Source organism: Anthonomus grandis, chromosome 8 (assembly GCF_022605725.1).
Source record: "Anthonomus grandis grandis chromosome 8, icAntGran1.3, whole genome shotgun sequence".
Classification (NCBI taxonomy): Eukaryota; Metazoa; Arthropoda; class Insecta; order Coleoptera; family Curculionidae; genus Anthonomus; species Anthonomus grandis.
Window position 1 is genome coordinate 14,497,168 of NC_065553.1, and position 14,479 is coordinate 14,511,646.

Genomic DNA, 14,479 nt, shown 5'->3' on the forward strand with positions numbered 1-14,479 from the left:
CTCTTGATTAAAACCTTAACTGATTTTATTAACCATATTTTAAATATAAGTAAATCAGAAATTTCTATCGATTTTTTTCTCACACTTATTTAGTTTTATCAGCTGACAGGTTGGTTGCTGTTTTCTTTTTTGGAAGGTTTATATATTGCTATTCCGATGAGCAGCAATATAAAATGTAGTACAATATTTTCATAAGGCGAAATGTCAGATGATAGACAGTGAGAAATATGAAAATGTAACATAAATAGAGATGAGAAAAATTGCGTTTCTTTTTAATATGCTCGCATAGATTTTAAAACATATTTTGCTCTAATATGCACATATTTTCTTTCAATATAACCTTCTCCTGGACTCTAATGTCTTGCGAGATATATTGGTCATGAATGTGTAGTACTTGGACGCTTTAAATTTAAATCTCCCGCTTATATTGAATACGAATATCCCGCGTTTTTCTTGACATTACTCTGTCGGTATTGTAATTACCTGCAATATCTATTATTCATATTTATTTCTCAAATAGTTCAAATGGCTGCGAAGGGTGCGCTGTAGTCGCATCGATGTCAACTGGTATATATTATGTGATTAACTCCTCTTCTTATTTTACTTTCTTTATTGCTTGCTATTACCTATTTTAACATAGGGTGTAGATCTCCACTTTATTCAAAATGTTTGAAAGAAAAGAAAAAAATGATGCCAGTGAAAAAAGCAATACAATTATTGAACTTCATAGGAATACACAAATTGAAAGCAAAAGAATTTTTTGCAAAATTGCGAGAAAAAAGATTTGTTGCTAATCATAAGTTTTTATTGCAAAAAAAAATTTAATATACTGTCCGAAATTCCAGATTAGGGTATATATACAGCAGAGAACTCTGTATGTATAACTTCACCATAGTCACAGGAGACTCTCATTCTTCACTTACTTGAGAAAATATTTTTGCATCAGTCCATGCAACATCGAAAAAGAGTAAATGAAATTTTATCTGCAGAACTACAGCTTGTTTTTCCTGCTGTTTGACACTCGTATATTCATCCGAACCGGGTGATATTAAAAAATCCATTACAAAAATCCAAGAGATAGTAGACCTATCTACAGGATACCTGGATATATTTAAATAACACGAAACAGTTATTATAGTGGTTAAAGATGTTCAAGTTATCAATCAAAAGAAATCTGCATCTCAGGAAATTTTAAGCCCATTAGCTAAGTGGCAATTTAAGTTCAGTATATCCAAAGGGTCCATATTAAAAAGAGGAGAACAAAGTTATATGTCCTAATTAGAGCAAAGCTGTCTATCAAAAAAATTTCTCTGGATTTCTTAAATCCCTTGTCAATAGAAACTGAAGTTCCACCAAAAACTCGTAAAGTGCAGGACATCTCATCCCTATTAATTAGACATTATGGACTCTAGTCGGAAATTTTTGTTCTGGATTATAAGCTAGAGTGAAAATGTCTTAGAGGCACTTATTAACAAGAAAACTAATTATAAAATGAATGTGGACGAACAAAAGGATCTCTTTGAATCAGTGGAGGCAGTTGCTGATATAGCAGTTTAGGTTTTTAAGTTTAATTTTCTGCGATAAAAGAACATTGTTTTTTACAATAAATTCGTTTGGTGACAAACTATATTAAGTTTATTTTATTTGTAATCCAATTATAATAACTTGGATGTGAGATCAATTAAAATCCAAGCTATTTAAAACTTTTTTTCTTTTAATGCCTAGATAGAGGCAGCCATTAAAAGAAAAAAGTTTTAAATATCTTGGATTTTAATTGACCTCACATGAAACTTTACCCTTAAAAGTTAACACAATTGAACTGGGTCACTAAAACAACACATTAAAATCTAGTAAAACAATTTTTTATTTCAATTAACTTTTTAGCTAGATAAATAGTTCTTGGTTTTTTCTGAAAATTTCTGTAAATCCTGTAGACCCTAATTTAATACCTTAGACGTAATCTTGCAATCTGGATACTGGATATATGGTAGGGATGTATATTTTTTCTCGTAAAAATCTTAATAAACGCGTTTAGCCAAGTTAGTTATAGCCCATCGGAAATTCTTAACCCAGTTTTTATTGAAGAAAAAGTCATTTTATTGAATGCTGATGGACAACAAAAAATAATTACTTTAAAATTAATAATTAATAATTTATTTAGACTTCACAAACACAATAAACGAAGTAAGGTATATGTAAAAGTATACCACCAGGAAATAGTATATTTTAAATAAGATTCACCATAATATAGAAAATAAACCAGCTAGTCTTCATTTATAATCCATTTAATTTACATTACATTGATTTTTGGCTGATAGTATTACGTTAAATTAAGTTGGTCTTAATCTGATAACACTGGTTTTCCATTTGATATTTTTTATGGTTTCTGAGATCGCAATGGTCACCCTCGAATTTGGGACCCCTGTACAAAAGATATGCTTTAATTAAATTGAAAATAGGAAGGTTCTAATTTTTGCAAAAGACTTGTAGAGGAGGATGTTAACTTATAATATTTGATAAACATTTGCCGGAAAAACTACAAATGCATTATAACTTTACAATATTAATTCTAATGCTATTATTATTATATTATATTTTATTATTGACAACTGTATCTATTTCAACTATTTTACAATAAACAATTTTAAAGCTAAATCAATAATAAACTATATCGCTATAGGCCAGTTTTTATGCCTCTGACCGCATCAATCAAACCTGTCAGCGTCAGCTAAAATATTGATAGAGATTGCTGATTCTGTGATATAGGTTTGCTTTTAGCATTATACCAGATCGGGAAAAATTATCACGACCACAATGGACAATAGCCATTAAAAAAAGGGCACGTTGTGTGTGGGGTGTTAATTAGCGCGTTTTACCTTTTTATACATATCAGGTTGCATATCGGATTTGCTCAGTACGTGGTATTAAAACTATTTTTGAATCAAATGCACGTTTGAAAAATTTAACCTGTTATTATGTTGGTTACATCAAAATATCATGTATAAAAAGAACAGGGTAAAAATTATTATACCTATTAAATTGGTTTATAATTATATATTCTTTTATAGGGGACAAAGGTATTAAAAGACAATTAAATAAAAATTTGGAAACTTATTTAGAAATGTATGAAGTCAAATACATCTGAATCATTAATGAATAAACTGAATATTAATTTATCAAAAACACAAAAATTCATCATAGTATATCATCAACAGAAGAATGTAGAACAAATGCAAAGAGCAAATGTTCGAAAAGCAATTTGGTTTTATAAATAATGTAGTCGGAACCAGAGAGGCACTCTTTGGAGTTGACTTTTGAATTCAGAGATGCAAAAACGTCAACTATGATGTATATACATGTCTTATCGATTATGAAAAAGCATTTGATTACATTCAACATTATAAAATGAGCAATATCCTGAAACGATATGGCCGTATAAATAATATTCGATACGCCGATGATGCCATGGTGAACAGAGTTTGGAAATACTGCAAAAGTTAGTGGACTATATCGCGCAACAAGATGGTCTTAATTTTAACGTAAAAAAAAACGAAACTCATGATCTAAATTAAAAGACATATAAAAGAAGATGACTAATATGTCGACAGAACTCAAATTGAACATGTTACAATATTGCTACCCTGGAACGATTATAAATACACAATTGGACAGTGCCAAATGAGTGCCATCTTCAAAAGTCACAACATATCTTTTGAAATGAAAGTAAGGTACTTAATAAGACGCTATGTCTTTTCTGTTTTATTGTATGTTGAAGAATCCTGGACACTCACAGAAGCCACCACTAAATATATGGAAGCATTTGAGATGTCACTATATAGGAGAATGCTCAGAATAATATGGACAGCTCACATTACAAACATAAAAGTGCTAAGAAGAATGAAAAAAGATCTAGATCGCTAAGGTTTTTATACCTTTAAAATTATTAAAAAAGAAAACTAAAATACCTGGAGCATGTTATGAGAAATAAAGATCGATTGTCCCTTCTACAAAACATTATATGAAAAAAGTTATTGAGTAACAGAGAACCCAAAGAAGAAATACGGTGGGATGAATAATGTATGACAATTTAGAGAAGTAAAATATGATAAATTCGAAAGTTAGTAAAATAGAAAAAGACCTTGTTAAGAGAATGTATACCTCTATTATTAATGGCAGAACGACGATCTGTTTGGCATGCTACTAATTAAGTTGTCACTGTCATTTTGTAGCCACTGCTCTTACATACAGTTCAGCAACTGTTTGCCTTGTCTGGGACACTATTTTTTATTTAAAACACGGTTTTTCCACATATCCCAAAAGTGCTCGATAGGTTTTAAGTGACGGGACTGCGCAAGCCATGGCAATACCTTAATATTTTATTGTTCCAAAAATTATTGGCTTCAACACAAGCAAACAAGGCCGTTAGGGAGGGACCCATGTTTATATAAACATTACGTCTGTAAATTGAACATGGTTACAAAGTTTGTCGACATATTTTATTAAAACCCTGTATAGAACCTAAGCAGGGAGGAGGAAAAATCATTATCTTCGCTGCCTAGATAAATATATCATCAAACATACTTTTAACTGCTTTCTCGCTGATAAGCCAAAAGATGTCGGCTCATATACCCTAGTTAACATTTCGTACGAATATTTTAAGTCGGTGCGAATATATTTTATACATACCACCTAAACTGCGAGAGGGGAAAAACTTTGGCCAAAAACCGATAAAGAAAAAATAATTTTTTCAGAGCTTTTCATCGAATCGAAGTTTTATCGTCAATGTCTTATTAAAACTTTCATGTTCGATGTGAAGTTAGCAGAAACATTTTTTTTATCGTAGTTATATTATCGATAATTATGTAGTAAGCTAATTAATTACTAGTAATTCAAAAAACATTCAGTTGTAATTTTATTTGACTTTCATTTCATAGTTTTTTTTTTTAGTTTAATTGATATTAGTATCTATCCACATAATGCAACACGTCTGTTTGATGATCATAATATTTATTGAATGTCTTTCTTTGAAACTCTTATGTAAACTTAGTATTTTTTTGATTTAAAAACAGCTAGATAAAGTTTTTAGTAAGTAGAAGTAATAATAGTTAGATAAAGTTTTTTAAAACTAGCAAATAAAAATTGTAAAAAATTGTTTTTAATTTATTTGTTAATAATTTCAACTCACTCGAAGATAAGGGAAAACATTTTTGATTCCTATTTTTAAATGCTTGCTGAATGTGAAAAACCACGACATAAAATTGGTCCAGAAACGGCAGTTTCTTATTTTATAGACATTATAAATTGTCCTTTACGGGGACATTTTAAAAATGTATTTAGAATATCTTTGTTTTATAGGTTATTTATTAGGAACAGAAGATTTCCGATAGATTAATGTTGACGTGAAATGTCATTAATTATATTACGAACAAATGTGTTACGTGTAGCAGAGAAAGCCCTTGTCAATCTACAATAACGATCGAACACAATTACCTACAAGATATATAGCTGCCAGCAACGCGGTTAACGCAGAAATCCAGTCAATTAAACGACATTATTCGGAAAAAATTCTCTGCCGATATAGAACACGACTTATATGAAGGGCAGAAAAGAGCCTGGAATAACAGAAAAGTGCAATTAACGAATATATTCAGATATCACTACTAAAGAATTGGAAAAACACTAACCCTTCCAATCTTCAAAAAAAAAAAGAGAAAAAGCAGACCAAAAACTACAGAGCCTTTTAAGTTGACTTTCAAAGCTGTTCGCAAAATACTGGCAGAAGAAGTGCAGCACTAAAATATATGAAGAACACCACGGATTCATAATAGATTGACTGATGTATAGACTGATGTCGTATTCATACTAGGTCGAATAGCCGCAAAAATATATTAAATTCAACAAAACGATATTTATGAGCTTCATAGATCTCACCCAAGCATCACCATGGACGAAATCATTATCGAAAAAAAACAAAGTGGGAGGGGATATCGAATAGGGAATTCAGAAGTAAAAATAGTGTGGTAGGCAATTACTCACTTTATACAGAGAACCCAGAAGATGTAAACTGGCCGTTTACAATCAGAATGAGAAACAAGTGATGACCTTTAAATATCTCGAAGCAAACATAACGATCAGCAGGAATCTAACCGTCAAATTAAGAGGGCAAACATCAAAAGTCCCCTATGAAAAGCGTAGGAAGTAAAGTTAGAATCCATAAAATCTGTTTAAGGCAAGTGATGTGTAAGGCAAACGTATGTAGTAGAAGCAAGACCAACCCAACCCAACCCAACCCAACCCAACCCAACAGCTCTAGACTCCCCGGAAGACTGTCAAAATGATGGTATGAAAGTTGAACGTCAGCATCCTAGGACTAAACAGCAAAGAAAAACACAGAACTAACTCCTATCGTACGAAGAAGAAGATTATTATAGTAAGCAAATCGAAATACATATATCTAGCTATGTGGTATTTTTTTATAGTGTTCCTTTGTAAGAAAATATAATTTTCGATGCAAGAAAAATTTCTATGCAAGAGAAGGATAAAATTTTATGAAGGATTTTTGTATATAATTTCAACTTTTCTAAAACACACACTTTGCATAAAAGTTTATTTATAGACCATCGTACTTTTTAGCATACATTTTGACAAAAAAATTGTGTTAATGATGATTGATTATCGCGATGCGAAAGAAATAATTTTTTTATAAGATGCGAGTTTTTATTTGAGCAAACACTATTAAAACCAATTTCTTTGTCTAGACAAATTAAGTTATCGACATCGCCATACATAATATAGTAGTCTCGTCTTTAGATAAACATTGTGTGTAAAGTAAAAGAAATGTTTGTCATCCTACATGGCGCACACAAAAAGTGTAATAATAAAACTTTGTAATTTGTTAAGTGGAATGACCCAAAATTTCTATTTAATTTAAAAGCCAGTGTCGGACTAAGGACCATAGAGGCCTGGAGTAGTACGGATGTTGTGGGCCCCCTGCAGAAAAAAAAGCTGGTTCATGCCTTTAACGTCTTTTTTTTATAACACGAACTTTTCTAATGATCGAAATACTGTGAAAATGTTTCAATTTTATATAAAATATTATCCGTCGAATTATGATGACCTCTTAGTCTGCTACTAATAAGGGCTACCAGCATCTAGTTTTTGTCCTTAAATTTTATGTAATTTTGCATAATTAATGAATAAATCAATTTATCTATGCTTTATTTGCATAAAAGTATTTCTTTTTAAGTTTTCTAAAAAATTTCCAGCTATCCATAGCTAGAAGATTATTGAGGAGTTTTTTACCATTAAATATAAATGTTCTTTTGATTAATGAACTTATAGGAGGAATAGACAAGACCATATCATTAACTCGTCGACTGCTATATTCGTGCCTATGTATTGTGTTTATATTTTTAAATTTCTTATGAACCAGGCAAACATATTCCAATATAAATAAGGAAGGAGGTTTAGGATTTTATGAATGATAAACCGCTGTCTGCAAGACTCTCTCACAGACTCGTACGACAAAGATCGCTCTTGTTTTAGGACAAAAATACTATTAATATTAATTAAGTACTCTGTGAATGCACCAGCTAAACACAAACCATACATTAAATTGAAATCAATTAAAATAAAATAAACATTTTAAAATTACTCTCTCCTGCTACCACCTTAAGAGTAGAACAATTTGGTGATATTTTTGTTTGGTGTGGTATGGCTTTAAAATTTTATTGTCGATAAATAACAATCTATTTGTGTCCAAGTTGTTCAAAATCTGATTTTCCAAAAAACATGTAAATAGCATTTCAAATTTATAATAGTAATTTTTGAAATATTTAAACACAGTTTGTTTGAATCACACCATTTATTCTTCTTCTTTACTATATCTCTGTTAACTGTGGTATTTAGATTTATGGCATTTCCGTCATGCGACAAAAATGTTGCATCATCCGCAAGCTGATCAAATTTCCTCGAGATTCCAAGATGGGACATGTCATTTATATAACAGAACTGGTCCAAGAACTGAACCCTCTAGAACATCATGTTATGTATGGAGAGACTTTATCCACAGAAACACTCTGCACTCTATTATTCAAATAACATCCAAACTACTGAAAAGCCAAATTCCTTATTGACAGGTTATATCATGAAGCTTTCGATAGAGTATACATAGCTACATCTTTATGTATAAATAGTACAAATGGTACAAATGCCATATACCAAGGTAGAATGGAATTTTTGCCGCCTTATGACACATATAAATTAAACACAAGAATTTTGTATCTTTTGTACTCTCCTAGTTTGTACTTGTACTTTTTAAAATCTGAATTTACTCTAAAGTTTGCCTCTTCAGCGTCCTCCAACTTAATAAATGTAATAATTGCGTATCGTCGGATATATGGTAATAACAATACTTAAAATATAAATTATATAAAAAAAATAATTCCTAAAATACTCACCTATAGATCTCCGGAGTATAAAGACAATATCTTGGAAAATTTAGCGGATTGCAAGTTTTTGTGTCTTATTATTCAAATAAGATTTAATTAAAGGTTGAGCACTAATTCCACAACCCACATAGGGTAAAATGCTTAATAAAATATTATAGTTTAACAAGTCAAAGGCCCGCGAATAGTTCAAAGGTACCAATACCTTGCTCCTATGTATGGCTCCAGTAATGTGATCTGTTACCTCCGCTAAGGCAGTTTTACAACTATGACCAGATGGAGACTGATCTAAGTTGATTATATTTATCCGGCCAATTTACCTTTGGAAGCAGAATTACCTTTGCGGATTTCCAAGTATTCGGAAATTGCCTCTGTACGCGCTCAATGGTTTAAATCCAAACATCATATTGAGGGGACCAAATTATACAAGCATATATTCCAAGTTTGATAATACCACTGTCGAACAACTTCAGAAAACACTGCACATTAAAATTCTTAGTAAATCTGACAATGAACCCATTGTTTTGTGTGCCTCATTCACCATATTGACAACTTAGTCCGTAAAAGTCAGATTGCAGTCAATTCCAAAATCCTTCCCAAGTAACAATTTGCAGTCACCGAAGTTGAGATTTCTCTTATTTTCACTAGTTGCAACGTTGTTTTCAGTGCAAAATTTAGTTGGTTGTGCAACGACGTTTATTTTCGGCCAAACTTCGACGTAGTACAGAAAACAGACCAAGAATTTTTCCTCTTTGTGTTTTGTGTGTAAAACTCTGCTGTTTTTACAACGTATTTTTTTACTATAGATGGTAGGAGTGGTAATTTACACTTTAAACAACGACGTGCAGACGTGTACAATTTTGCGAATCAAAAACCGAGTAAGAACAACGTTACCTCATCGTTAGCGAATGAGTATTACATTGCCTGATCGTCTGTGTTAAGCATTTTTCGCTGAGATGTTAAGAGTTTTAGGAAGAATATGAAAAACAAAGGTAGAGAAAATAAGAGGAAGAAAAAATATTCAATTCAACATAACCTACTTAATTTATATTTTTATTTTTATAATCCATTTTTTGCTTGGAATTATTGGGATTTATTATTTTCGTTTTGCTTTAAAAAATTAAGAGATATAAAGACTAAATATTCTGCAACTTACTACAGACGCAAAAAAAACTTGCAATCGAAGCAAGAATGCCTACAACTAGCTTACCTGAAGTTGATATGGATTATGTAGAATCAATGGAAGTGGCGGGAGATTGCAGTGAAAAGGTTTATATTAAATTTTACATATTTAAAGTTTAAAATACTGGGTTTACTTTTTGTAAATGGTTTCCTTCATAGTTCCTATATACTACTTTATAGCCTTTCTTTACACAAGAGACTAACCAGTTTGAAAACATTGGTAAGCTTTAGAAAGTTTTATTTTTTAGGATTTATATAGGAGCAGCGGCAATGAGAACTCAGAATGTAATGTTAGCATTACATTCTGAGGTTATGTTTTTCGAAGAGCTTATGAATTTTTTTGTAAAAGTTGAAGTTTTTGTTTATTAAAGTTTGTAAAAAAAACGAGCTGCATACTGTAAACGATAATTGAAATATTAAAATTTTAGCTTAGGTTCATCCGTTCTGCGTCTTGCTTCAGGCCAACCAGGGAGAGCGAGTTTCTTACCTAACCAACAAAAAAAATTACTTATTATTTTTTTTCGAAATCCGCTATAAATTTAGGGCGCTCGTGTTATTTAGGGCTAAAATAACATCTTTTCACAGTAAACTAAATTAAGTGCTTGTAAATCTTTCAAAACGCGTATTTTACACTATATTATACTACATACAAAACAAATATTAATAAGGACTGTTCAAAAGATGGATTAAAAAGGTTGTATTTTTGGAGTAGCTGCCTACTGGAGTTATCTATTAGCTTATTGTTAAAAAAGTAATTAATTTTTCTGTCGTTATGGAATCCATCCGTCCAAAAATCAGTAACTCTAAAAACGTTGCAAAAGCGTTTAGAAAGTTAACGGGTAGTGCGTAACGTTGAGACAACCAAAAAAATCTCTTTTAATGCAACGTTGCGTTGCAATTTGCAACGTTGTTGCGTCGAAAAATTGCTAATTGGGTTTTATTTGTAAATTTTTGAAGAGAAGTAACATTAATATTGTAACAATATCACGATTTAGGGTTATGGACATAGTGGAACATTTTTTGTTATTAAAGAAGGGTGCATTTGTACTACACCAGTCTACAACATTATTAAAGTTTCTCTGCAGACATAAGCAGTCCTCCACAGACCTAATCTCCATGTATAATTTCAAACCATCCGCAAAAAGCAAAGCTTCACAGTTACCCCTAGAAGTGCACAAGTTTTTAATGGCAATCAAAAACAATAGAGTTCCAAATTGGGGCCCTGAAGGACTCCAGATGTACTTCTGCAGATATTAGATTTGGCACCCCTGATTTCAACAAATTGTTGCGTATTTGAAAAATATGATTGCAATAAATAAATTAAGTTAATAGTGACATTGTTGAAAGTCAGTCAACTTTTATTTCAAGAACTAGAAGATTTGTTTAGCATCGACAATAAACTTTTCATACAAAAATGCAAATAGTTACATACAAATTGTCAAAAAAAATATGAAAAGAAAAATATAAAAGGGTAAGGTTATAAATGTTTTGAATACTTACAACGGAAGGTTTCTTACTAGTCAAACTCACAGACACCTCAAAGAACATTCGTAACTATAGAAACCAGCGACCGTTCCAGGATCACATGAAATTGTGACTGACAACGTGCCAGTGCCCGTGGCGTGCGTATGCCTCGCCATTCAGCCCTTAAACCGGAGGGACTCGCGCCCTCGCATCCCCCGTTCGCGGTTCGATCGAAGTTTCACTTCCATTGTCTTGAAAAATTTACAAACAATTATTATTGCCCCGAAGTCAGCGCTTTCACTTTGAAGAGGAAACAGTTGCTGAACTCGGAAAAACTGTCTTTTTAGGAAACCGTTGGATAGTAAATGGAAGGGTTTCTGGAAAATGATCGATACTGATATAATGCCGCAGTCGAGTTAATAATACGAGGAATGATATATTATAGCATATTATAATGTAATAGTAAAATGAAAACGTTTATATTATTTCTAGGGGAATACGTGTTTAATAACACTGAGTGACTTTTTTTGTTTAATACAGGGCGCTCGGGTACTAGAGCAGATTTAAAACAGTTTAAATCGGCAATAAATTGCAGTTTTGTGAATACTATTCAAAACCAGTTTACTATTTATCAGGCTCGAAACCGGATAATTAACTTTAGAGCATAGGTTCTTCGAATGTACTGGCATAGATCGGAGGCAGCCATACGCCCTATACAACAGATAGAGATGTCTCAGAGATATTACCGCTATTCACGAAGTAAGTTATGCTTTAAACAAAAGAGGAATTTGAGCAAAATCAGCCCACAAAAAATCTAATAAAATCAAAAAATGAATCAAGAAAACCAAGAAATATAAGAAAAAAATAAAAAACAGGAACCTCTGCAAATATTACTACAATATGATTGCGCAATATTACTTTAAAGAACCCCCAACCCAAACGATCCCTACTTGCACAATAATAAATAATATTGACTTATTGTCAATCCTCCCTTATTGAGCATACTGATCTTTTAAAAGACACCATTAACTGAGGTAAATGACTTTAAGAATTTCGTACGATTGAACTTGGCAAAGTTGCATGAATTCTGGATTTGGTTACACCGTTGAGCTGATTCTGGACCTTGCTGTTACTTGAGCATAGCTTCTATTTTCTTCTGAATACTAATTAAATTGTGGCTCGTGCATTGTTTGTGTTGGTGCTAAAGACAACTGCTAACTAGTTAATGAAGGAACGTGCGCTGCTAGTGATGGCGTCGAGCTACAATTTATACTTTTATGATGATGGCTGCAATAGCATGTTTGTTTAGCAAAAATTTGTTGCATGTGTTCCTTAAATCTGCAGCACAAGACAAAGCCTGATTTTCATGTTCATCTGGCTTTTGTCTAAGACATTTGGATGCCAATTCTAATAGGTCTTTTTCTTTTTTTGTTGGCTTTTTTTATAGGTATGCGGGTGTAGATTGAGCATCTTCGTAAATCGTAAAATCCTGAAACAGAAATTTAACTTAATTTTAATGTATATTCGGAATCTTGAAAGAGAGATTAACCCTAATTTTAATATGTATTTTTTTTCAATTACCATCAATACCAATCGAGGAATGGAAAAAAATATTTGAAGATTTTGAGACTTGGTTGGTGGAATGCTCATGTACTTAAGACTATAGATGGGAAGCACGTAGAAATAAGAAAATGACTTCAATTATAAAAAAACTTTTAGTATTGTGTTGATGGCGGTTTTAAATGCCATTTATGAGTTTATTATGGCTTATATTAGTACTAAACTAATGTTCGTGTATCAGACCAAAGTGTACCGAAGAACACAATATTTGGACAAAAATTTTAAAAATAATACTCTAAATATTTCAAAACTGGCAAATTTAACTGAAATCGCCCGAAAACGCTTTTCCAATGAGGGAAAACAAAAAAAAAATTGATCCCATTAAAACACGAAAAATTCAGTTAACTTGTTATATACATAATTTTTTGACAAAATCTGGTTCCTATTTTACTTCGACTTTTACGGTTCGTGAAGATATGGAATCAGGAATGAATGAATTGAATCTTTGAGCTGGAACCATTAGAAAGAATTAACCAAAGAAATTCACTAACTATACCAAAACGAATGAACGTTCTGAATATTTTAATAGTTAGAAGAGGCCTACATCCAGGAGAAGATAAACACAGACTGAGACGAAGAATAGCCATCGAGATGGCCTGATACGTGAAACGTGAGGATGAGTAAGTCAGTGGTCTTCTTTAGCCCAAGCAACAAACATGAGTTCGGAACAAGATTTGTAATAGCAAAGCGTACGGTAGGATCTCAGATCGTATTTAGGTCAATTAGTGAAAGAATCTGCTATACAAGAATAAAAGGCAAATAGTACCTACATAACAACATACAACTACACACGTAAAAGACAACTTTATTCATGTCAGTTAACTGTCTCCAACTGAGGAAAAGGATGAAGAAAACAAGGATGTCTTCAAATATAAAATCCTCATCCAGTTTCTCCAAGAGACCACACAAAATGTAAACAAACAAATAAAAAACGATGCCACGGTCATGATAAGCATCTCAATGCTTATGAGACCGTGTCATTGTTTTTTGTTTGTTTGTTTGTTTAAGGATGTCTTCTATAACCAACTTGAACAAATAATAACTAAAGTACTAACACGACACTTAAATGTTATACAAAGATAATGTTATACGTTTTACCACAAGGATATACACAAAGAAACATGGGTGCGACAAATTATCAAAAACACAATGATATAAGTAGCTGCTAATATATAACAGGAAAACAGCCCAAAAATAAACGCATTACAGGATTCGATGAAGAATGTAAAAAGTTCTTAGTAGAAAGAATCCCTGCTAGACAAAGTGTGCTACAAAGAACAGATGAAAATATACGATTTATATGGCGAACTAGGAAAAAAGGCTAGTAAATTAATGAGAACAAAGAAGAGACATCGCAATCAACGAAAACTCAGAGAAATGAAGGAGATAGCAACCATGACTGGTCTTAAAATTTCTATACTGAAATTGAAAAAAATGTGAAAGGCTCTAGACTTAGAGCGAAAACCATACTTAAGAGGGAAGATGGTAGCTTAAAATAACGACCAACAAAAATGAAATGGAAGAATGGAAGCTCTTCGCCGACATTCATTAATCATTTCGGCGGTGGGAGAAATCTCGTGGACGGTTAGCGAATCTTCCGGAACAACAGTTTAGCTTATATAAGCTCTCGCCGCTAGGAGGCTTAAGTACGATTAAATCCAAATAAATAGTAGGAAATAAATACTGTGTAAATAAATATTTCTAATAGTGGGAACGAGAGTAATAAATCATATAGCTGTTTTTGTGCGTCGAGTGTTTTAATTCAC

At 32.0% G+C, this 14,479-nt stretch overlaps 1 protein-coding gene across 2 annotated transcripts in view; it reads right to left on the reverse strand.

Moving 5' to 3' along the window:
- The window catches only part of LOC126739731 (trafficking protein particle complex subunit 12-like), a 32,520-nt gene extending 21,012 nt beyond the window's left edge, over positions 1 to 11,508 (reverse strand). The window contains exon 1 of one of the 2 annotated variants that reach the window (XM_050445528.1): positions 11,130 to 11,508. In XM_050445528.1, coding sequence (XP_050301485.1) covers positions 11,130 to 11,177 — 48 coding nt within the window. In that variant the 5' untranslated portion in view covers positions 11,178 to 11,508. Of the gene's footprint in view, positions 1 to 8,459; positions 8,813 to 11,129 lie in introns of those variants that run through there. The other variant, XM_050445529.1, reaches the window with a different exon arrangement.
- Positions 11,509 to 14,479: the final 2,971 nt, after the last annotated feature.